This window comes from Halictus rubicundus, chromosome 1, assembly GCF_050948215.1.
Source record: "Halictus rubicundus isolate RS-2024b chromosome 1, iyHalRubi1_principal, whole genome shotgun sequence".
In the NCBI taxonomy this organism is placed as follows: domain Eukaryota; kingdom Metazoa; phylum Arthropoda; class Insecta; order Hymenoptera; family Halictidae; genus Halictus; species Halictus rubicundus.
Window position 1 is genome coordinate 25760328 of NC_135149.1, and position 26387 is coordinate 25786714.

At 40.7% G+C, this 26387-nt stretch overlaps 1 protein-coding gene and 1 pseudogene across 10 annotated transcripts in view; one reads left to right on the forward strand and one right to left on the reverse strand.

The window, feature by feature from the left end:
• The first annotated feature begins 3753 nt into the window (after positions 1-3753).
• On the forward strand, positions 3754-16717 carry LOC143358877 (ATP-binding cassette sub-family G member 4 pseudogene; annotated as a pseudogene). The gene is made up of 2 exons (XR_013083021.1): positions 3754-3901; positions 13169-16717. The product of XR_013083021.1 is annotated as an ATP-binding cassette sub-family G member 4 pseudogene (transcript).
• Positions 16718-17950: 1233 nt separating this feature from the next.
• Da (transcription factor daughterless) overlaps positions 17951-26387 on the reverse strand; it is a 275108-nt gene continuing 266671 nt past the window's right edge. For all 9 annotated transcript variants that reach the window (XM_076796347.1, XM_076796332.1, XM_076796365.1 and 6 more), the window contains one exon: positions 17951-25247. In XM_076796347.1, coding sequence (XP_076652462.1) covers positions 25203-25247 — 45 coding nt within the window. In that variant the 3' untranslated portion in view covers positions 17951-25202. The remainder of the gene's footprint in view (positions 25248-26387) is intronic.

Sequence of the window (26387 nt, forward strand, 5' to 3'; positions counted from 1 at the left end):
TCAACTTCAACTTCTCAAGTATGTACATGCTTAGATAACGCCTGTTGAATAGGCACCTGACGCTCTTGACATTGACGCACATAATTGTCCGCGATTTGAAACGTTTTCAGCCAACTTACATAGTTGCATGCATTATGTATGCATGACTATTGTCGCTGTTGCTATTCTGATATGCGAATAGAGAGGCTTGTTGTTTTCGTAGTCGCAGGATATAGTGACACCTAATAAACATGTAAATTGAACGGACTCGTTCTGTGTCTAAAAAACGGTTATCAGAGCATCTGTATGCGCGTTCATAACACTGGCATGAATGTATAAACTGCTCAATTTTTTAGACCATGCTGTATTGTCTGTAATTGATAATCGATCTCGACAATGACAGCATCTTCTTCTGCATTTCTTTTCCTTAAGTAGTAACAGCTGTCGGTAGTCAGACTTATAATGCACAAGAAACTAAATTCTTTAGCTTCTTAGCAGCCATTTTGAAACTTTCTTTTTTATTTTACAAACAGACATGGTAAAAATACACATAAAAATACACATGAAAATAGAAGATAATATAATAAAATACACAGAGTAAAAAATTGTATATTCGGATGATGAGAAAATGACTTTTAGGCGAACTATAGGATTTGCTCGTCGTCCAAACATATTCTACAATTTTCACAAATTCTTCGAAAATCAAAATCGTCGAGTTACATAGTTCAGATCGACAACTGTACCAATACGGACATTTTACAGAATGTGCAGCTTTTAGACGCGTAATTAGATCGATATGTTTAACCAGCGGTCCTTGGGCTCGACGAAAAAATCGGAACCGGTTTACAGTCGACGATTCCGAAACCGACCGCCGGAATTACTATCGTGCGACGAGCTTATGCTCTCAGGAAGGTACGTGGCGACGGGATCCACCGCAAAAGAAAGAATTCAAACGAAAGGCTGAATAAAAAAACGAATAAAATTTAGTATCCCGAAAACCTCTACTCGTTTAGCCTACTGATTTCTGAACGTCTGTTTCTGGCGCTGTAACAATGAAATTACCGAACTCCGACAAAACCTTATTAGTTCGGATCACATGGAAAATCTTTTAACAACAAAATTTACAAAAACACAATTCTATGAAGGTAGAAATTCTATGAATGTCCATGAACTCTTTTAAAATTCGTTCTAAAAATCCTCAAGTATTTTTAAACATTTTCTCGTGACGAATTTCAGAGGATCAAACACTTTTATGTAATCATAAATGTTTCTAGACGCTGTTCATAAAATACTGTTACTCTATTAGAAATTGTATCATACACCAGGGAAGATAAGCATCTCGCGTAAAAGGTTGATTGCAAAACATCGATAGTAACACATTTGGTATTCCAAGGCGGTGATATTGCATATAACATTACGTTCCAAGACAGACGAAAATCTGGTAAGACTTTCATAAACGTGAGACTTTCATTACCGTGCTGAATTTAATTACTCTAAAGTTCTAATTCATTTAACACTAAACCTACCACGGTCAAAATAACCGGTTTTATAATCATCGAAACTATAAAAATTAATTTATGGAAAACAGTGGAATAAATTTCCGTGTCCAAGGATTACATTAAAAATTACAGACAATCTCAATAAATTTAAAGTTTCCATATTTACAAGGCAATATTTACCATACGACTGTTAATTCTTGGTAGGTTCAGTGTTGATGTTGCATAGCATTCAAACATTCCTCGATTTAATCGAACCTCGCATTCCAAGAAATACCAAAACTGACATTAGGCGCTCCAGCCGATTGAAACGCGCGACCCGAGCACACCGAGCCGTGAAAATCTGAATGAATTTCCTAACGCGCGAGGGACACGCAGGACGTTCCATAAAACACGGTTGCGAGTCTAATCAGTGAGGGAAAAAAGGTCGTCGGGTGTAATCGCCTGGCGCATAATACTGTCACGCCCGGTGGTTCGATCATGAATGAATAAACGCTCAGATAAAGAATTACTATTAATTATTATAGAAAAATCCGATGGTGTCACGCGAGAAGAAATAAAATAAGATTAAAATATACGTTAGCAATTCTTACGCAGTTAGGTAGCGCGGAAAAAGACTTCAACTTATCTTCCTGCAAGACACACAGATGAAGATCAGTTTACACGTTGGAAACAAGCAGGAAGGGTATCCAATTATGCCGAATTATAAGAAAAGACGTCTTTTCTTTTTCTTTTCTTTCCAACGTGTAAACTGATCTTCGTCTGCGTGTCTTGCAGGAAGATAAGTTGAAGTCTTTTTCCGCGCTACCTAACTTCGTAGAATTGCTAACATATATTTTAATCTTATTTTATTTCCTCTCGCGCGACATCATCGGATTTTTCTATAATAATTAATAGTAATTCTTTATCTGAGCGTTTATTCATTTATGATCGAACCACCGGACGCGACAATACTAATCGCGGTCCGCGGACTCGTCGACGAAAGGATCCAGCGGCGTTTCTCTCGTGCCCGTTCACCGCGTATCGATTTAGCAATAGAGATTTATACGCGAGCCAACGAGTTTGACGAATTGCGCCTGGTCGGGTGTAGACGGTAGAACGATCGACGATGATGCAACGCGGTTACACGAACGCGTGCGCAACCGCGGAACAATCGCGGCGAGATCTTCCGGGCCGCCACGTGGCCGGATGTTTTCATACCGGTTCCTTCGGTTCTAATCGGTTTGAATCGGCGTCATCGATCGGACAGCATCCGTGACGGACCACGTGGATAAAACTGGCAGCGATCGGAGCACACGAACCGTGCAATTTGTACTGTTACCAGTGTCAAGCGGTCGCATAAATAATAACTGGGTTGCTGACGTTGCCTCCGATTTTCCTCGGCGCTTTTTACCCGAGTCAGCCAGGCCAATCAGTCCGGCGATTAACATCTAATTACCGTCTCCATGGGTTTGCAGATATCTGCGTAAACGTCGATAGGCTGACGTGCCTCTGTTCGAATTTGTTTGGCGCCCCCTTGGGAAATATTACTTCTCAGATAAATCTCAGTCTCTCGGCTGACGAAGTAATCGAATTTTTTACAGCAAGATTGACTCTTCGTACTCGGACACAATGCGTCAACCCGAAAACTAAACAATTCTACCGACCTAGAATATTCATACTTAATTTTTTAGGAATTTATTCAACACAGATTTAACAATGCTGGAAATTTCTACCTTCCGGAACGGTTAAACGACGCTTCTCTATACATGTCGCCGGAGCCTGGATGATAAACGTCGCGGAATTGTCCCCACTACCGCGGGGCGTACCCCGAGAGGGTCCCCGGACGCAAAACATAACACATAACATTAAACACAATACGGTTCGGGTATGTCTCCCGGACATATACAGCGAGAATTGACTGTAGATTTAAAAATGATATCATTTCATTAGAATTGTAAAACTCTGACGCAACCGCGGCACCGTTTCCCGTTGTCGCTAATTTGCACGCGTTGTTTTCGCGTCAAGACCAGCAAGAACGATCGGGAAAATAAGAACCACCCTAAGCCGGAGTGCTCGTGGGCGGATCGAGCGACGGAAACCGGGGTCAACGGGAGCGGAAGAGGGCCGGCGACCTCGAGGAGTCGACAGCAAAGTCCACGGACAGGTTTGCCGATTCGAGCGCCGGTAATCTAACGCGAAACAGAAATGGTAGCGGGAGGAGCGCGTTAGAAGGGCGAGAGACGCGGAGAGCACGCGATCGAGCGGGGCGCATCGAGCGATTTCCTCGCGGACTCGAACCGCTAGCGATTCGCATTCTGTCCCGCGCGGTGTCTTCGAGCTGTCGGCGAAATTTTGGGTCCGCGTCGATCCATCTACCGCGATCCAGGCAGACCGGTCCGGTGAATCCTTCGGGGAGATATTTGCGAGCCGAGCCTCGACCCTCGGTGAGTGCCCGACCATTCGCGAGCCGAAGTGCGCGAGAAAACACTCCGAAGTGGCCACAGCTATTTTATTTAACAAACACACCAGTATTGATCGTGGGCAACGTTTATGGTCACGTTTATGCGCTCATGACGTCTCAGCATGCTTGCTGGCTGTGTGTTAGAGTCTATGAATCGTTGAATTATGTGTTACGGAATTAGGTAACAGAGATCTAAAGGTGAGGATTTTTCTGTGTTATCGTCTGGAAAGTATGTACGTGATCGAGTGCGAGAGACGGTGCCGCGATAGATTGAACGTAATTTATGCAGCCGATAAATTATTTTTCACCGCCGTTACTGGAAACTAGCGATTTAGCAATGAACCGCGGAACTTTTTAAGTTTATAACATTTTATATTGGAGCCGTGTTGGATCGATTTCGGGTGCCTTAAATTTGTTTGCCGAAATGCTAATTCGTTCTTCGGCTGAAGACAATCAGATCTTTATGCAAAATGAATATTTTATCGATTGCATCAAACTGAAGCAAAATACAAATATATTTCTCTTTCTAGTCAATTCAATTGGTAAAAAATAATATGGCAACATTTTTTAATTGTTCCAATGTTTTAACTGTTTTTTTTTTTTTTTTGTTTTTGTAACAAATGCATGAAATCTCCAGTCTAATAATTGCCAAAGGGAAACTCATTCATAGTCTACTATATTAACACTAAAATTACTACATTCGTCTTGGTTCTGAGTTTTTGCTTCACAATTATTGCAGTTATACTAAAAATCGTACGGAAGTCAATGCGTGTCAGTTCCGTTTATCGTCCGGTGGTGTTAAACAAACATTTGAATCAAGTTACTTTGTCAAGCAGTAGTAAACAATAACAGAGTCAATACAACAATAACATGCCAACGCAAAATTATCTGATCCTTTAATCGAGGAGAATAAATTGAATCGACGTTTCTAATTAGCTGGGTACGTCCATCGTTTTTTCATTTCGTTATTAATGCTCGCCCGGTAAAATGAATTGCGTTCGACACTGATCGTGTTGATAATGAAACTGTTGCGCTGTATTATGCTGTTGTGCTATAGCATGGCTTAACATAAGTTGAGATAGATTGTGACAAATCTGTGTAGATTAAACTAATGAAAAACCACCTGAAAAAGTGTGATCGATGTTTACGTGATACAACAACGTATCCATTTGCACGTAATTCACATAAATTATTCACTATTCGATTAAAGATTCATAAGGACGTTGCACAGAAGTTCTTCGAATTTTTTGAATCCTTGGAAATTTTTTTTTTTTAGAGAAAGAGTGATAGATCGAGAAAAATATTTTTTCTTTTTTTTTGTCGACAAGGAATCGTGATTCGAAAGATTTCTTTTTATATCACGGTTAGGTTCGAGAAAACTCAAAGTGTCATTTGTTTTCGATTTTTTGTGAACACTCATTACCGAAATACTGAAATCGAGCTCGTTGTTATTACATGCGAATCAACGACAATTATGCAAAATGGTAAAAACAATGCGCACGTGGATCGAGATACTGCGGTGAATGAGTTTAAAAGTGCAAGTTAATTAAAGACCAATCAAGACCTCTTTTAATTACAGACTATGGAAATAGACTCCCTACAGTCAATTAACTTCCTACTTCCTCTTCTACAGCCTCAGAATCGAAGTTCAAACAATCTCATAATGCGTCAAGAAAATTATTCTTGATGTAATAATCGGTTTTTTGCAAGCGAAACCGGTTACGGATTTGATCCGTGTCAAGCACGCATGATTAATCGATTACAAACGGTTATAACGTCCACAGGTCGCGTCTATAGCGCCACATGCATCAAATTCTGCTACACCTACAAGCAAAAAAAGTTACTTGCCGGACTGCGGATCTTTGTGCAACATAAAAATTATCCGCTTCAATTTCAAGAAACATCAGAAGAATTTTTCCTTCTCGAGGAGTTGAAGATAACATGTTAAAACTTTTCAATTCGTTTGTTTTCCGCTGTTTTGAATTTCATTAACTCGTTTTTACTCCACGTGCACAAAGTTCTAGTGTAACGATTACTATAGCGGATTACGAATTGACGTCGATCGAAATAACATCGATCTCAACGAAGTCGATGTTTTCAAGCGAAAACGAAACTATTCCGTGATAAGATAATGGTGCAACCTGCTATCAGCCGAACGCAGTTACGAGTGCATATGTTTTCGTGATAATGGCGCCGCTATTAAATTCTAATGTCAACGAAAGTGAATGCGCAGTGGTCGCGGCTCCATTCTTTTTTTTTTTCGTAAAACAGGATTTGCGCACAGAATTTCGATTTCAAAACGGTGCGTAAAATTGACGCAGCAACAATAATTTACGAGTTCGATCACAGTTGCACTGACGATTTAATGAATCCTGTAATGTATGTGTGTTTTTGCCTGGAACGGATTGAAGTAACGAAGTTGCGCAACCATAATAAGATAGCAAGTTGAAAACACAGTGGATGAGGAAGGTTAATGTCAGGTAACGAGCGAAGGAATTGACTTCGTTGTCAATGATCGCAATTTGCAATCAAACAATTCCTTACTCGGGCAAGAAACTTCATTATCAATGACAAGGAATCGTTTGCTTTAGGTCGATATAATCAGCGTACTCTATCCCGTAATCAAGCTCGTGATCGCGTATTCTCCAGCACTCCGATTGCATGTCGCACAATGTTACAAGTGTCAAAATGGATGGTAGCGCTCCGCCATCTTGGAAATTACTCACTCCGCACACGTGTACTTTTAATATCGTTTCTATCAATCCTGTAGACCGATTTAACAGCAATCTTTAGTACAAACAAAAATATTGTTAATCAATTATAGGACTCTATTCAATTCAGAAACAAATCTAAAAAGAATTCTTCAAAAAATTCTTGAATCATTCAAATCAAGATTTGAAATTCTCCTCTAATACACTTGGTTTAAAGGAGATGAAATAAAACTGTATTGAATTTTAGTCAACTTTGTGTTATGACGTTTCTAAATCATATTTCTAGGAGCACAACAAGAAGAAAACATTAAAAATTGTTTTAGTCAATGACAAATTTGCAGTTTTAAATTTCTAAAATTGTAATGAGCGGAATTTCCTTAAAAAGTAGAGGCTTTCGCCTGAAAGTGGAATCAAACTGACCTTTCAATTGACCTTGTGTCTTAATTGACAGAATATATTAAGAGCAGCTTCAGTCTCGAGAAAGTAAAGTAGAATTCTATGAAATAATTAAATATGTATCTTGGAATTTCTGAATATTGTTTTGACAAGAGGAAGCCCTATTGCCACGAGCCTGCTCAGCCAGGAAACTCATCTATTATACAAAACAATGTCGAAAATATTCCTACTAGGGCAGTCAAGGTGAACAACACTGGCTCGTGTGTTCCAACAGTTCATCACAATTAAAACCGTACATTCACAAATTTCAAGGTACTTCTCCAAGTCGGAAAAGGCACAATGTTGATTCTACGTCAAGAGGCATTTTTACGCATATTTTATTGCCACTGGACCGTTGGCGTCTGATGATATCGGAGACCCAATCAAGCATAAGGCCGGAGTCATAAATTCCGGATGATAGTCGGGAACTCAGTAATAGATATTATTCGAGGTTGGACCGGTATATCAACATAATTGCGGGATAGACAAATCTCGTGCTAAAGGGAAACCAATAAAAATATCGAAAAAGACAGCAAGCTGTCCAAATAAGATTTAATGAGCGTGAAAGAAGTGAAACGCCTGGGGCAATTCGTGGGCAATAGTTCGTGTACGGTAAACGCTGAGGACGCGCCGCCATGTTGCTTCTTTTGCGTGCGAAATAATCAGGAAGATTGTCATTGCTCTTATTAGAGCATGCAATTCAGATTGATATTTTTGTTTGATAATTTTCAGGTGATATTAAATAAAATTCTAAAGTCGAATTTTCTTCCGAAAGTGGTAACCGCAAAATTGAAAATAAATAGGAAAATATTCGATTAAATATTATATTTTTGATATCTTATTGTTCAATCATTTGTTCTCCGTTGATGCCTGGGGACATCCATAATCTCATTATGGCTTAAAATAAAGCAAATTCTTGGTTTTCGAGAGCTTCGTCTTAAAATTATGAAATTCTTTGAATAATTTTAATAGGCACAATATAAACCCTTGTACAATTCTATTAAATTGATTATTTTAGAATCGTTCGAAGACTTTGGTGTGCCATGAATGCATAATGTTTGGCAGTTTAGGCCAGGATTCTTATGCGAAATAATAATTTTCTGCATTGGTTACAAGACCAAATGATTCAATAATAGTTGAACACTTCTCGTAATAATGTTATTAAGTTGAAAGCAGTGTACTTTTATTCATCTGCTTTTTATCCTCTTGTTCCGACCATAAATGCTAAAGATTTATTACTACTGACAGCAATTGATTCATAACCAGGACGTTATAGCTCGTAATTCTTTAAACACAGACTCGTAAACATGACATCGGACTTTATATGAATTATTTACAACGTTACAGTATGACATTACTAAAAACTTTTACATTGCTTCTTCTCTTATTGATTCTACTACCATGCAACAATAGATTCGAACTCCCCAAATGTCTTTACTCTCTAAATCTAGTAATTCATTAATGCATCAAATCCACAGACAAAATAAATAACTCGCGTAATTTTGATTATCTGTACTTTTAAAAAATCACAGATGCGCACACTGCCAAATATTCGAACATTTTCCCCGAAAAAAATTCCTAAAAATTAAAATCATCGGTTTCGCACGCGTCACAATTATAGAAATAACAAAGATAAAAAAAATCACAGATACACTTGAAATACCAATAAGTATGCGTGCTAAATCCCATTGCAAAGATTCAAACAGTTTCTCTTCAGGCTAAAAATTAAAATCATCGGTTTCGCGTGCTTCATAATTGTTGAAATAACGAAGATGCTTCCGTTAGACATTGCTAAATAAATTTCTTCGTCCAAGCAGATATTGTTATGAAAATTGCGAGAGAGGTCTAAACGAATTTGTAATCTTGATAAAAGAACGCGTATAGCAATCACATCTTGTGCTCGGCACGGTCATTGTTAATAATCGTGCATCTAATGGCAATCGTTGCCTAATGTGCATCCCCTCCCCCCTTTTCCGATGTCTCGTTACCTTTCTCCAGAACCGCCTCATCATCGCGATTGAACCACGGCTAGCGATTACCTGCTAGCGTGTCGTTAACGAACGACGCGCCGCGTCATTGGCATGCACAGCTCAATCTTCTGCGAACCAGGCTTATACGGAGTTTTCGCAATCCTAGTATGTATCCCTGTACGAGCATATTTTTCAAAATATGCGAGCCAGGGATCCGCGCGGGGCTTCGTTATCGCTGGATCGTTCGTCTTACCGCAATCGCCGCTGCACATAATAATGCAGAAGGGTTGCGGTCTCTCGTCCGCTCGAAACAAACGAGAACATTGTTCCAGCACTCTCCTCTCCTTTTACGATTCCGCGTGCATTTTCACCCGTAGTATCGCTGTCGACGTGTCCGGGAAATTTTTGGGCGCAGCGATGCGCACGCATGCGCTTGTGCAGCAGAAGCTTTGTGCCAGGAGGAAATTTTCTTGGCGTCGCACAGTGGGCAATTTGGACAAAATCGGATTCAAAATCAAAGAACTTTCGATAGAAATGAGGTAGAGCGATGAAATTTTTTTTAAATGAAAGCTGAAACTTTGTAGAATATGGGAAAAATAGGGAGATTATTACCATCCAATCGTTTCAACGAAAAAATGATTTCATTAGTTTTTGTCACAAAAATCTATTTTTTGCAAAATCCTGAGGTTGTAGACAAATTTTGAGACCAGATTTGAAATCAGCGTGAAAAAATCTATGGGAAATGATGTATAGCATGTTAAAAAAAAATTTTTTCCGCGCGTGGTATTGGAATAACCATAATTTTCTTGAAATTGTGCAAGTTTAACGAATTTTCTCAAGGTTAAAAAACGTTCGCACCATAATCTCCCTATTTTTCTCATATTCTACAAAGTTTCAGCTTTAATTTAAAAAAAGTTTCATCACTCTACCTCATTTCTATCGAAAGTTCTTTGATTTTGAATCCGATTTCGTCGAAATTGCCCACTGTGCGTCGTGCGTAAATATGGGCGTGAACTCTATTTGTCACTTGGACAAATAAATCGCATCAATTTTTTTCTGAGACACTTGAACATGCAGAAAAATGCATAGACTGCACCCGTAAATAAATTGCAGACCAAATTTTCCATGCACTGGGGATAATCGGTTTCAATCCAGCAGAAATTATGATCTGTGAAATCCGTTGAATGCATCCAGGAAATTCATAGACGCGGTTATGTGCTGAATATGCATTCGTGATCGATCTCCGCGCCTTTTTGCGATATGAATTTTTGAAAAGAACAGCGTTAACTTCTTCCTCGGCGGTGTCCACTTAACCAATTAATTACCTCACCTTCTTTTTGAACATTGATGTGCATTAATGTGCATTTATGAATTGGCCTGTGCATTGTTACGCAAAATCCGATTTTATTGCCATTTGAACAGGCCTTTTTCTGTGCAGTAATCCTTAAGTATGATAATACGCATTACGTGTAACTCTGACAGCACGGCGAATCCTCATGTAAAATCAAACTTTTTTGGTATCGTTTGAAGCAAACGTTCTGCATGAACTAAATGCAGAATTTGAAACATAAAAATAGTGATTGGAGTTCAACGTTTTATTGCCATTTGTAGTTTCTTTAACAAACATGAATTCAAAGTTGCGGCAAGAATCGAGTTCGCTTGTGTATTAATTTTATCAAATTCCTTTGGTAAAAAAGTTATCAGAAATTCGGCCAATTTCGCCTGCTTTGAATTCACTTACATAGCAATCATTAAATAATAAAAATAACAGGGATGGGATGAAGAAGACATTTTTGTTCCAGACAAGATTAGCAAAATAATCAAAGCACAATTCGAACTCTATTTGATAACGTTAGAAAAATTTAATTTTCTAAAAAACAAAAAGAGATGAACGCGTGTTCGAGATATATATCTCAAAATAGCTAGAATGTGGTACGACTTGCAATTGACAACAAAAATGTTCATCCTCTATCTCCCAGACATAATATGACCCTGATAATTACGTTTAACACGCACAATATGTCAACTGTTTAGAGGCAGCTGTCAGATTGTACAATTAGGTCAACAAGAAGAAAGACACGTAAGAGGACAGTCTGGGACAACCGCTGAAGTAACAGCGCTGACTGAAATTTCCTCGACAATGCAAAATGAACCATTGTTTGTGGTTCAAGGTCACGTTTACATGACACGTATCGTAAAACTGTGCCGGCAGACGCGAATAATGAGGCATTATAAAATGGCACCACGTACCACCGACCGCTGTTATTAATTTATGCTAATTAGCGGATCAAAAAGCCACCAAACTTAGAAATCAAAATAAACTGAAAATCAAGTGGTAGAACCAAAACTGCTGTTCCCTGAAATCAATCAATCAGATTCAACCGAGCGATTGTTCGACGATCATTTACTCATCAGTCATTCACGCTTTAGTCGACTGAGCAAAATAAGTGTAAAAACCGGAAGCAGTAGGAAAAAAAAATGTGACCTCGCAATAAAGTAGCTATCATTACTCACAGTACTGTCATACGAAGATTAAAACGTCTATAGTTACTTAATCAATAAACGAAGTCAGTTTCAATGTATGACGGCTCCCCACTCGCAAGACGATTTATATAATGGATTGTTTGCATAGATTTATGGAAATGTTGACTGTTATGACCGAAGTTAAAAGATATCTACCGTAACTTATACCTACATTAACTGTTTCCTTAACTTTTCCATTTAAAAAGTGTGCTGTCAGTTATTTAATTGTTTTTTGAGGCTTGAATATTTTCACATTTTAACTCGCATTAAGACAAATTCGGAAAACAAGATTGTCTTCCGTTTGAAAATGAAATGATAAAGTAATAAACATTCAATTCTTTTAAGTAGCTCTACCCTTCTCCTCACTTTCATCCTCCAAAACTTTATGTCAATTGTTATCTAATCGTCGACAAACAACCTTCGAGCTGAAACATGGAAATTCATTCTGCGAACCGTTGAACAACTGTAGTGAGTCAAGGATTCACAAAACTGACAAGAGTTTGACAGCTCTAAGAATAAGAATATTTTGCGATTTATCGAGGTCGTGTTCGAACATTCGAACGCCAATCGGAGACCAGAGACGATGGCTTCTGTTTACTAGCGATACAATTATTCTTCATAATTCTTAATAACTGGAGCACGGGGCGAGTAAAGTGAGTCGGGCGCTACAAATAACGGACGCTCTTGATAATCTACACGTGCCAGAATGTTGCACAATCAGTATGATCAGCAGCGAAATTGCATCCGTAATAGAAGCGATATCGTGTGCAACATGAGTCACATATTAAAGATTACGCCCTAAAAATTATTTTACGCACTAGAAATTAGAATAATACACATTTTTTAAAAATAATATCAGCGAGTCGATTACAACACAACAGTATCTTTAATTTCTTCGAATGTTTTTACTGTTTTGCACTTGATATACTCATTTTGATCATAAATACATCAAATCCAGAATTTATTAATGAATGGTCCAATCATTTTTGTTGTATCGGTACTTATTTCCAATTTTTGTAGACTTTTAAGAAAGTAGGGTGAAATAGAATCCTATTTTTACTAAATTCTATCGAATTTTATATTATATCATTGTTTGAAAATGTTCATAAGCCATAAATGCACAAAGATCCGCAGTCTACTTATCAGTATATCCTCTGCTCTAATTGGTGTTTTAAAATATATTTTAATGAAAATAGGTTATTTTCATGTATGAAAATTTGAAAACAGTATTCCACATAGCATTCGAGATGGTTGAAACAAAAATATGTTTTCGTCAATATTCTTAAAGGAGGGACATTTAGCTCACAGAAATAAATAAAATTGTTAAAAGAAAACAGTTCGATTTGCCAAAATTTCTGTCTTAGTTGAAATTATTTGAAAATATATTTTAAACTGAATTCCACGTAGCATTCGAGATTGTCAAAACAAAACTGTGTTTTCGTCAATATTCTTAAAGGAGGGACATTTTGCTCGCAGAAATAAATAAAATTGCTAAAAGGAAACAGTTCGATTTGCCAAAATTCGTGTCTTAGTTAAAATTATTAGTTAAAAGTATTTTAAACTGTCCTCGTCTCAATCGCCTAAAACAACTCAGTATTCAAAATTTTCCAGATACAGAGGAAGATTCGAAGCTGCGCCAGCCCCGACAGTCTGCGACCGATAACTCCCGCGGGAAAAGCGACCACGAGGACTTCATTCGACGTGGAGAACTAAGGAAAAACACAACCGATTATTTCGTCTAGGAGAATTCTTCGTGTGGCAATCGCTTGCGCAACCGTCTCGCGCTGTGATGAACGTCTAACATTCACAAGGGGCAGTAGCCAACCCATAGACGACAACAATACATAGTAGCCAACAAACTCCAACGATCTTCATAACCAAGAAAACTCTCCAGAGACCAGAGATGCGGATGAAGCCTCCAACTCTGTGAAGAAACAACCCCGTAAACCCTGACCTCGGCAACAATCTGACCGAGATGTGATGCTAATCGTCTCAGATCAGCTCTCAGCAAAGCGTCAGCTAGCGAATCAGTTTTCAGGAAAAGTTTCCAGCTTCAATGACTCTGTCTGCGGCCGACTCCGTTTAGTCTCATAGATACACTTATCGTACTGGCGGTTCGGTGAACAGGGAGGCGGAAAGAGGGTCAGTGCGGAGCAATCGGCTCGCAGCGGGTCACCGACGGGTCACTAGGCTACAATGACTACGTACACTCAGCGCGTGGTGTTGGTGAACCTGCCGAAGTCTCACGCGGTCGACATCGAGTTCTCGAACGTGAGCTATGCGACCCGGAGGGGACTTCGTGGTCCGAGGAAGGAGATCCTGAAGGGAGTGAACGGGAGCTTCAAGTCCGGAGAACTGTCGGCCATCATGGGCCCATCGGGGGCTGGAAAGTCGACGTTGTTGAACATCCTGACAGGTTTCAAAAGCGGCGCCTGGAAGGGTGACATAGAGTATAGGGGCAAGGAAGGGAAACAGACCTGGCGGGAGTACAAGAAGCAGACCTGCTACATCCAGCAGGACGACAAGCTGCACCCTCTGTTCACGGTGAACGAGTCGATGCGGATGGCGATGGGTCTGAAGATTGGCAGCAGTCTGAGCGCCAAAGCGAAAGACATGCTGATAGACGACGTGCTGGAGAACCTGGACCTGATGAAGGCCAAGGAGACTAGATGCGGCTCGCTGAGCGGCGGTCAGAAAAAGAGGCTCAGCATCGCGCTGGAACTGATAGACAATCCCCCGGTGATGTTCCTGGACGAGCCAACGACCGGCCTCGACTCCCTGTCCTCTCACCAGTGCATCTCCCTGCTGCAGAGCCTGGCGAAGGCCGGCAGGACCATCGTCTGCACCATCCACCAGCCCAGCGCCGCCATCTTCGAGATGTTCGACAACGTGTACCTGTTGGTAGACGGCAGGTGCGTGTACGACGGCGCCACGAAGAACACGATCGACTTCTTCAAAGGCGTCGGCCTGCAATGCCCTAAGTACCACAACCCCGCCGACTTCATGATAGAAGTGGTTAGCGGGGAGTACGGCGACTACATCGACCAGCTGGTAAAGCTGGCCAGCAATGGCGACTGCTGGAAAACGCCACCCGCCGCGAAGACGGAGTCCCAGGAGAATTGCTACTTCAAGGAGGACAAGGCCACCGTGCTGATCCAGACGCCCACCGAGATAGAGAGGTTCTTCGTGCTGTTGAATCGCTGCATGGTGCAGTTGTTCCGCGATTGGACGGTCACCCATCTCAAGCTGGTGCTGCACATCTGCGTGGGGATTCTTCTGGGTCTGTTGTTTACAGGCTGCGGACAGGACGGGAGCAAGACCGTCAATAACGTGGCGTTTCTGTTCGTCACCTGCGTGTACATTTGCTACACCAGCATGATGCCCGCGGTCCTCAGGTTCCCCTTGGAGTTTCCCACGCTGAAGAAGGAGAAGTTCAACAACTGGTACAAGCTGAGGACGTACTACGCGGCCACCATCGTCTGCACACTGCCTCTGCAGGTCTTATTCACCTTCTCCTATTGCGCAGTGTCGTATTTTCTGAGCTACCAGCCGATGGACGCCAACAGATTCTTCATGTTCCTGCTCGTGTCGTTCCTCACGGCTCTGATCGCTGAAAGTTACGGCGTTCTAATCGGGACGTTGATGAATCCTGTCAACGGGACGTTCACCGCAGCCATCACCACCTGCTCCTTGTTGGTTCTCGCAGGGTTCCTGGCGCTCTACAGCCACATTCCAATCTTTCTCTATTACTTCAGCTACGCCAGCTACTTCAAGTACGCCATTCACGCCACTGTGGTCGCCCTGTATGGGTTTGATCGAGAAATGCTCAGCTGTACCAAGATGTACTGCCACTACAAGATGCCCAGAACGGTTATGGAGGAGTTTTGGATGCCCGATGGGAGGTTTTGGTTCGACATTGCTGTCCTCTTCTCCAACTTCATCGTTTTCAGGTTCGCCGCGTACTGCACGCTCAAGAAGAAGCTCTCTTCCGCTTGACGAAGGGAATAGGTGACTGTGGTTGTGTGCAGTGAGACAGACACATTGTCGGTGGTCTTCCTGGGATGTTTGTTCAAGGTCGAGCAGTGGCAAGTGTTCTGTTAGACCCCTAGTTGGATTGGATAGTGATTCTTAGTTTGGGCCACTTCTTTTTTTGTTCGCTTCCCTGAGAGAACCGAATCGATGAAAACGATAAGACTGGACTAACGTTGCGGGAGTCGTCTTTCTGTTGCGCAGACTGCTTTAATTCGCTCAAAAACGATGCCGGTTTTGACATTTTTGGCTGAGTAGCAACCGATTCTTCGGTCGTCTATTCTACCGAGATGGAGAGTCAGAGACCGCTAAGTTTCCAAACCTTTTAAGCACTGTACGCCACTATAGTGGCTTCGTGGAAAGCATCAGTGTGAACGGTACGCCACTATAGTGGCTTCCGTGGAAAGCATCAGTGTGAACGGTACCCCACTACAAGGGCTTCCGTGGAAAGCATCAGTGTGAACGGTACGCCACTATAGTGGCTTCCGTGGAAAGCTTCAGTTGTAACTGTAGGAACCACTATAGTGGCTTTTGTGCCTTCCGCGGCAAGGGGCGCCGTCCCTGCGAGACAGAGTCGCGGACAAGCGCGCCGTACCTGGGAGATAGAGTTGCGGACTAGCGCGCCGTGCTTAAGAGGTTAAACCAATTGCGAACAAAATTTTAGTGTGCAGGCTAAAATAATTTCAACGCTAGCTTTAAAAGGAAATGACGCTGTTTCTAGAACAAAATTTCTGTATAAAGAACAACTGGAGAACGAAAGAGTCCATGTTGGTACTGTAGGATTGATATAATTCATACCTCACGGAGATATTTATATAAATGTACAAATTGTGCTGTCCATTATTCTTTAAAAGTGAGGATAAATGTCGATGGCATATCACGACGTGTATGTTGACAAGCAAGTTTCGAAATCAAACTTTGCGCAATTAGTCGATCTCGTTTGCGGTGGAATTCTTTCGCTAGCCTAGACGATAACAAGATGGCGATGAAGCAAAGACTTCATTTTCTATAAATAATAGAAAATATTTTAAATTTTTCAAGCGAGTCAAGGTTGGGTGACATTAAGTATCCAATTAAAAGACATTCGTTTGTCCTTTCCCCAATGACCTGGGCCATTTTGAACAGAAAGGAGAGTTCAAAACTGTATTGTCACTGAATTGGAAAATAGGGAATTGAATAACTGAATGCATCGAATGTTGTACGCTTTCGTGTCGTTCCCTTTTCTTTCAAAATGGCCCCAAGTGCATCGATCTCGTGTATTTCTTCCGGCACCCAAAGCAATACTAAAAGTACTCCTGAATACGCGTGTCATGGAAACTATTAACCAAAGCTGACGATGGAAGAAAGGGGCCAATAGTATCGAGTGGTCGTGTGAATGCGAACACAGATATAATATTCATGATGAACCTTCGCCAATAGGTCAGATCTCGTACGATCGAACCTGACGTCGACAATGACAATCATAGCTTCCTCTCATTGTTCCGTGAACGAGGCTTTCTACTTTTCCTACGTTTTATTGCGTCGAAAATATAGCCATTAGCAGCGTCTCGAAACGAGTGTGATTCTGAGCCGTATTACCTGCGGAATTGCCTGGAAAACGTCCCGCCACCTGTTACCATATTTACCATTTTATCAGTCATTTGCAAAATAAATTCAAATAGAAAAATTGACTGCGAAAATTTAGTAGAAAAATTGTTACACGACACCTACGCGTTTGTTTCTGTTTTTAAATTCTTTATACTAATGATGCATTTATATTAGTTCATTATACTTATGTGCACTATAAATGTTCAATATTCTTAAGCACAAAATATATTCCTTTGACTAACGAGAACTAAATAATATTTATATTTAGTAAATTCAATTTAGAGCCTTCGCGTCACTTCACCTGTCTCATTCAATGTTAAAGGGTTATAAAAAAAAAAAATAAACAAAAAATAGTGGATTACTTGTCAATGCCGAACGACAATGTCCGAGTCCCTTGTGACTCAGAGTGCCATAATCGGCATTTGATTGCTCAATTTTTGCCGATCGATTCAACCTGTCAGCTGTACCAATAAAGATTTACATATGTAGGAGAATTACGGAGAATTATTAGAATTAATTAAAAAAATTTTGAATGAACCTGTAAATGGTCCTAAGGCGTCGTCCATCGTATAGTTGTCGAAAAAGTCCGCAATCCGAGGGTGAACGATGCAGAAATTGGAAATACACCCGAGCTTGACGCATGTACCGGGGTCAAAAGTCGAAATACATTCGCATGCGTTCGCGACGCGATTTGATAATCGAGTTGTGAGAACGTTGAACCTACGTGTGCCGATTGTGCAACGTCAACGTGAATGGGAAGTCCGGGCAAAAGGTGAATTCGATAAATGCTCGTCGACGCATGCTGCTCGAAACCATCATCGGATCATCGAAACCAACGATCGTCATCGATAATCCAATCTCTGAACTCGGATTTCATGCAGCAATAATTCAAGTTCATTAATTATCGCAATTCTCGTGCAACCTTTCAAGTGTTACGTGAAACACGATTGATTAACGTTAAGTGTTTTTTTTTTCACATTGTAAATTTGTTTTTCAATAAAATTGCGAACCCTAATTGCTCTCCTTTATTTACATATCCAGGTATTTTTATCGGAAAGTGGGAAACAAGTTTTGGTGGCTGTATGAGAAATATTTGATCGATTTTCTGTATTTAGGGTTGTATAGTTTGGAGCAGCATGAAGTTAGGGGTGTGTTCAGTTGACGAGATTATATGCGGGTGAATTAATTTTCTTAAATTTTTCTTCTAAGGAATATTAATGTACAATCTTAATTATATCAGCTCGAAATGTTTGCTAATTAATTTTGATCTTCAACTTGACATATTCCCACCGTTAAAATGTAAAATTAATTGCCAGATCAATTTGAACGCTCTTTCGTTTCCATGATTAATTTATAAGCTAGTAAATATTAATACAGCTACTTTTAATCACTAATTGAATACAGGAAATGAGGCATTTCATTACATAAAACTAGAACAACCAAATTATTTAATATAATCTGAGGGTTCGAGACGTTGAACTTCAGAAATTATTTTCGTTAAGACAAAAAAATGGATTTTTCAAATTTATTTCCTATCAAATATTCTAATTCCAAAAATCACTATAAAAAATGCCCGAATGAACAAAGATATCTAAAAGTGACCGAAATTCATCATTGCACTCAATCTATAAAAAGAACATACATATATATTTTTATAAGTCACCTTCCCTATTCTAGAAAAAATAAAATCCTCTAATACATCTAATAAAAATCCGATTACTATAATACATTATAAAGAAAGACGTGAAAGGGAGAGGGAGATGGACAAGTATCTTCAAGGATAAAATAAACATAAGATCCTTATAAAAACTCTTTCCACGTGAGAGCAATTTTTCTTAATATATAATCAATATAAATATTAAAAATATTGACGGACATGACAAAACTAGGTACATTCCACGTTGGTTGTTCTAGCGTTAATTACGTATGCATTCAACATGATTCCTCGTGGAACATCTGATCGTTCCAGAGGGAAACAAGATCACTTATGGAATGAGCTAACGCTGCCAAAGTGTCTGGATGGAGTTCGACGTGTATAAACAAAAAGAAGAAGAAAAAGAAGGTATTAAAAAAGATTGTACAATTCGCGAAGCTCGTCAACTGAACATGCGTGCCCGAAAACCGATCGACGCTCGATTCGGAAAGATCGGTTTGCTCGTGTGAAAAGAAAGGAAAAAAAGAAAGAAAGAAAGAAAGAAAGAATACGTGTGGCGATATAGAGAAATCAATGAAGACCTGCGGTCGTTCCTGAAAACGTTGAAAATTCTGTATTACAAACATCCATCGGTCGACGACATTTGCAGATGCTTTACACAGCTGAACGAACTCCGATTAGGGTAACCGGCGAGAGCACCCGCGAGAGTTAATTCGAAATAAAACAGGTGTACATCTTATCCGCTAAATCGTATCTACCTCTAATATGTATATGCTCGTATCTACGCAATAAGTAGGCGGCTTGATTAACGAAACATAACGATGGGGTGGGGAGGAGGAGATGGAGGAGTAGGAGAGGGGGGAAGGATGCTCCTAAGCGAGAACAGGAGGAGAGAAACGAGAGGGGAACGTACATCGAGAAAACAATGAAGAAGAGAGACAATGGGGAAGAACGGGGATTGTGTAGGAGACTTAAACGAGAATCGTAAAACAAAATCGGCTGCTTATACGACCTAATACTGGTGTTGGGTAGCAGCTAAACAAAATCGGGGGGGAGATCGTACAATGTACAACAAAAAGAGAAAAAAATTCCAAAAAAAAAATGTGTCCGTGGGGAAGCTCGAGTGAGAAAGAAAAAAAGGGCGAACAACAAAAAAATAAACACTGATCGAAGACACAACCGAGTGAGAGAAAGTAGAGGGCCGGAGGCACCGTGATTATGGAAAAAATGGCACATTTATTATATTATTAGTGATAATAATATTACTACCGATAATTATACATTTTTTTTCTTTCTCAAACGAAAAGATTCACTCGCGCACACGCTGCCACCACTCATTCCTCTCTTCAGCTTTTTCTCTCTTTCGCTCGCGCCTCTTTCTCTCCCTCTCTCTCTCTCTCTCAATCATTCACACAGAGAAGTATTCCCTCTCACTCGCACGTTCAATATATGCATAATAATTCAGCTTCGTGCTTCATCGATGTTAATAGAATCGCAACTCTTCTCGTTAACAATCGCATTATTACATGTCGAAAATCATGTCTCTGGCCGTCTCGTAGGGGTGACGGTCACACGCGAACTCCTCGTTTTTTAATTACATATTATACAATAATGTCGTTAGATCTAATTTACAGATGTGTATGTGTGTGTGTGTGTGTGTGTGGGTCGTTTCACGAGTAAATGTGTGTGTGTACGTGTTTGCTTGTGATGTCGCTCGACAATCGTGTCCCGGGCAACCGAGGGGATGTTCCGTGATCATACACAAAAATTATATGAAAGAACTAGCTCGAATATGGCGGCTCGAAGGAGGATCGCGTCGACGAGATATCTGCGAATCTCAGAGTCCGGAAGAACTCTGAGACTTGCGGAGGAACTGTTTCGACGCAGTCCTCTTCGAGGGACCTCGAAAGAACCTCGAAGTTTCCCTACAACCCGGCGATTGTTCACGGAAATGCTTCCTTCGCTTAACGGAAACCGATTTCGATCGTCCTCGAGGCGAAAGGGTCGACACCTGACGTTTTCCTCCATTCGTTCGGAATCCAATCCACTTCGTGCTTCTCCCGGCCAGTAAATCGCTGGGCCGAGTATGGTAAAAACAAAAAGGAAAAGTAAACTCTCGGGCGAGAAGCGTCAGGTAATTACAAAATGATTGTACAATAATTTAAAACACATCCGCGATTCCGAGGGACGGGCTCGTCGATTGAATTAGCCAACCCTTTGCGGACGAGGATTTCTTTGAACAGTTTCCATCGGAATCTCGAGTAACGGGAAGTCTTCGAAAATAGGGAAAATGAACATTATGCTTTCTTTCTTAACCCTCTGGTGCACGGGGCTGAATCAGTATATTCGCGTCCTTTGTTTCTACTAATTAGAATTTATACACTTAGGATAAATACGAGTAGGTACAATTTAAATCAATGCAAAGAAGACTCTAAGAGTATCAGTGAAAAATATAAATTTATATTTAGCTCCTATATCTTGCACAAACTTTTTATTTCGCATACAGATTGGGAGTCTAGTAATAATCTTTGTGCAAAAATAAAAATTGCATCAATTGCAAGACACATATGAACCAAATAGAAATTTTCTGTTTTTCTCTGATGACTTCAACACTTAGAGATCCATATTTGGAATTCATTCATTATTCTTTTAAATTGCATAAACTCGTCGTAAATGCATAAAATCCGCAATCTACTCGCAACAATCAGAGAGAGAACAATATTTATTAACCCCTTGTACTATGATATCGAGTCAGACTCGTGATGAAGACTTCCAACAGAATTTTCTAGATACGTATAGTATTAATTCCCTTTAAGTTGAAATGAAATTCTATTTTATATTTAGCCATTACAAAACACGTGTTTAGACAATAAATATAAATATTCCATTTTTCCTGGTAGATTATAGGCATCAAAGAAGTTCTAATCACTGTAATCATAAAATAAATTGCAGTGCAAGGGGTTCATGAACTAGTCCAGACGTCGTGGGAATATCAATTAACCCGTGCACGGGAGGGTTAGTGTACACGATGAAATTATACGTTTGCAATCTCGGGGGTTAAATATACTGATGTCGAAGTGACATTCGTCCTCAAAGGGTCTGTAAATCTCGTCGATCTTGAAATAATCGGCGCAACATAATCGGCAATATGTTCCTCGCCCCGTGTTCGAGGCTAGGGATTTACAGAAAAACGGTGATAAAATAAATCGTTATTACTAGGAAGTAATGTTATCGTGATCGGTTCTCCTCCTCGTCTGCTATGTACAACACAGGCCGCTCGACCTTCGCGACTTTCGAATCCGCGACCCTCTCGCTCACGGCCGCACTATGTATACTATATTACAATTTACTTCTCGCCGCGCGTTAGAAACACTATATTCCTAAGAACATATTAAAATAAATTACATTATCCTTCGACAAAGTAATCCTAATTACCGTAACAGAGCTCGTAGAACAGAACACGGGAGCGAAAGGGCGAGCGCAATTCGTCGAGCGTTTTTCGAGCGGCGAGATACTCTCTCCTCGTTACAATGTTCACCTTCGAAACAATCTTTTAAACAGAACCGTCGTGCTCGAAGCGAGCAGAAAGAATAAACTACGCACATTCTTGGACTTCATCATCAACGGAAGCCGAACGAAGAAAAAGAAACAAAAAGGAAAGAAAGAACGATCGATTGAATTGAACGTGGATCGATTACCGCGGGATAATCCGCGCCGAGAGACCTTTTGAGATCGTCGCGCGCGCACTCTCTCTTTCTCTCTTTCTCTCTCTCATTCTCTCCCTCTCACTCGGAACGAGCATACTCTTCCTCACCTTTCGCCTTTCCACTTTGACTATCTAAGACTATCGACAGGTGTGTGCCTAGCTTAGACGGGCTTACGAGCTATTTATTGTCGTTATTATTTTACATGATTACCATCGCGATTATAGGTGCGTGTGTGTATCGTAGAATCCGCGTCTTTTCCCGCGCGCACTTTTTCTCCGTGTCCGTATGCGTGTGTGTGTGTGGGGGGTCTGTGCCTGTGTGTTTTTGTCCGTGTTTGTCACGGCGCCGCTGACCTCCTTGCACACGATCGATAGATCTCTCCCTTGCCTCACACACTCACTGATTTTTATCCCTATCATTCATCGGTTCTCTTCGTTATAGTCGGAGGTGGTTCGCGATTCCGGCGAACGTTCGATTAAAAGGTAAAGCGAGGTTGTGCGAGTTTGTCTCTCGTGATCGAGAGAGCTCCGATCCACGGGGATCGAGAAGCCTCGAACGAGTCCCGGATCGTGTCTCGGATCGGGGGCCGTGGTTCACGGGGGTCGTTTTCTCTCTTCGTCTCGTTTATCGATTTGACCTTCGAGGAGCGAAACACGGCGCTTCCGGTTTTCGAAAGGAAACAAACAGATCGAACGACGCGATGATCGGTTGCTCGTTTTATTTTCTTTTTTTTTTTTTTTGTTCTTCCTCTAGACAGAGAGAGGAACACGACGGTACAGAGAGCGAGACTTTCATTTTCTCTTCTTTCCTTTTTCTTTCCTGTTCTTTTTTTTTGTGTTTTTCTTTTCTATACGTTTTCCAGGACCGTTCGATATGCGTGCGCTTTTGAAGAAAAATATAGCTGTGTGTGTGTGTGTGTGTGTGGTTCGTGTGATATGCGAGGAGAGGATATCACGATGATGTCGCTCGGGAGACGGATGATAGGGTGGTGGGGGGAGAAAGAAAGTTTGAGAATAAAGAGAGAACCGAAGAGAAAACTGGGCGAGACACGAACACTCGAGACGTTGTCTTTCGCTTGGGCACACTTCCTCTTCTTCCTGTTCCCGAGTCGTTTTTCTTTATACTCGTTGTTCGCTTCATTCCGCGTGCTCGTCTGCGTGTGTGTGTGTGTGTTCATATCTTTTTTTTTTGTTCTTTCGTTTATTTAATAAAATTTATTTATGAATCTAAATAAATTAAAATACATGGCAACTGGGTACACATTGAGTTTTGAGCTATATTTTTGTTCAAAAACAAAAATTGTCCCCTTTTTCTTTCTCACGAAGGATCTCCCCGGCGATCATTTATAATCGGTAGTAATAAGAATAATAAAATCGTGACCGTGGCAATAATAATCGTAACCGTCGTAATGATGATGATAACATAATAATAATGGTAATAATAATAACAATCGCGATGAGGCGATCGGGTTAGGCGTGCGGAGAACGAGACGCGCGGACATTATTTATAGTAAGGGAGAGAGTTTATAAATTAGGGGAAATTTCGATAATTGATGCGAGCTTATCTCCGATTGCTGGGGAAATTTTCGTAAACTTTTCTTTACAATTTCCCCCACCCCCTGCGCAGGGGGTTGGAAATGATTTGTACAAATAGTGACAGGAAAAATAAATATTTCGTTTATTTCATGATTCCAGGGTGTGGGAGAGAGAGATCGTTATTTTAGCGATACATTAGCGTCTCGATACTAACCGACCCCTAAACAACTCTAAACTAGTATCAACACATTCACATTTTTTTCATAGAACTTCAAAAAATAATTTTTATGCTGATATGTTCAGTGTTCGACGCTTCGATTATGTATAATAATAAAACTTAACATTTAGTTCTCGCTTCGCTAAATAAATTACTACGATCTCGCGAAGAGTTTATGGTTGCTCCAAGGCACCACAATCGCTACACCTCTTTTTTTTCCGCTAGAAATATTTCTTGTTCACGAAACAAGGATTCGCTTTGGAACACGAAGACAGCAAGGGAGAGGGAAGAACCATGGGAAATGGTACAAATTGTCCGTGAACGACGAGCGATTAGGGTACGCAGTATGATATGTAGATCGCCCAAGGGCCCGTCGAGAGAGATCACGGGAACGCAAAAATGCGCAAAATTTTCGTTCCAAAAATCGATCTCGCGCGCGATTCTGACTATGTACAATCCGGGGGAGAGGGGGTGTCGCACGCCTGGCCCAATTACCTTATCGCGATTCTTATTATCATTACTATTATTATTATATTATCATCGTCGTTACGACGGTCACGATTATTATTGTCCCGGTGATGGTTTCATTATTGTTATTATTATTATCTAGTATTATCTGTATATACCTAGCGCAAGTGTTTAGCTCCGCTCGATCGTTCAAGCAGTCGCCAAGCGTCTTCTCCCGTTCGTTATCCGCCTCTTCGATGGAACGTAATCGGTTACGTTCGAAGAGTGTGCACCATTCATTGGCTCGCCTTGTAATACCCTTAATTTTGCTCGGCTCGTAGAACGGGCACACGGGGCCGGGGAAAACGTCCTCTCTGTACGCACGCGTCCCGCCAACGTCCCGATACCACGATAACTTTAAGCTGTATCTACCCCTTTCGCACAGGATCACACCGCCGCTGAGCCGCTGCTACTGGGGCTGCGATGGATTGTGCTGGAGGGAAGGGGGCGGACCCTGGAACAAAACATTTTCCACTTTAGTCGATTCTCAATTAATTTAAAGAAAACTGGGAAATTATTTCCAACACCGGCGACCTCGTTAACGTCAATGACCTTGAAATATATCTTCACGATCATTGGAAGTAAGGGTGCAGCAGGGTCGTTCGTCGAGGTCAACATATAAAACTGAACAGATTGTAACTTGGACAGTATCTACAAACTGAAGAGCATAGGGACAAAAGGAAACTAGGATGCTAGCTCGATTCTAAATTAATTTAAAGAAAACTGGGAAATTATTTCCAACACCGGCGACCTCGTTAACGTCAATGACCTTGAAATATATCTTCACGGTCATTGGAAGTAAGGGTGCAGCAGGGTCGTTCGTCGAGGTCAACATATAAAACTGAACAGATTGTAACTTGGACAGTATCTACAAACTGAAGAGCATAGGGACAAAAGGAAACTAGGATGCTAGCTCGATTCTAAATTAATTTAAAGAAAACTGGGAAATTATTTCCAACACCGGCGACATCGTTAACGCCAATGACTTTGAAATATACCTTCACGGTCATTGTAAGTAAGAGTATAGCAGGGTTGTTCGTCGAGGTCAACATATAAAACTGAACAGATTGTAACTTGGACAGTATCTACAAACTGAAGAGCATAGGGACAAAAGGAAACTAGGATGCTAGCTCGATTCTAAATTAATTTAAAGAAAACTGGGAAATTATTTCCAACACCGGCGACCTCGTTAACGTCAATGACCTTGAAATATATCTTCACGGTCATTGGAAGTAAGAGTGTAACAGGGTAGTTCGTCGAGGTCAACATATAAAACTGAACAGATTGTAAGTTGGACAGTATCTACAAATTGAAGAGCATAGGGACAAAAGGAAGAAACTAGGGCGATAGATCTAGTTAATCTTTTCTAGAGAGCTTCACATCTACTAGATTGTTTATATTAATACATCAATACAGAGTGTAGGCAATCGTTAACGCACGACCTCTGCCACCCATAACCACTTTGTTATTCGTGCTGATAAGAAAATCTTGAAATATATTTTCAAGGACATTGGAAATAAGGGGGTAGTTTGTCGAGATCAATACGCAGAGGGATCTGTCTAGCTCTGCCACCCCTAATCACTGTTATTTGTGC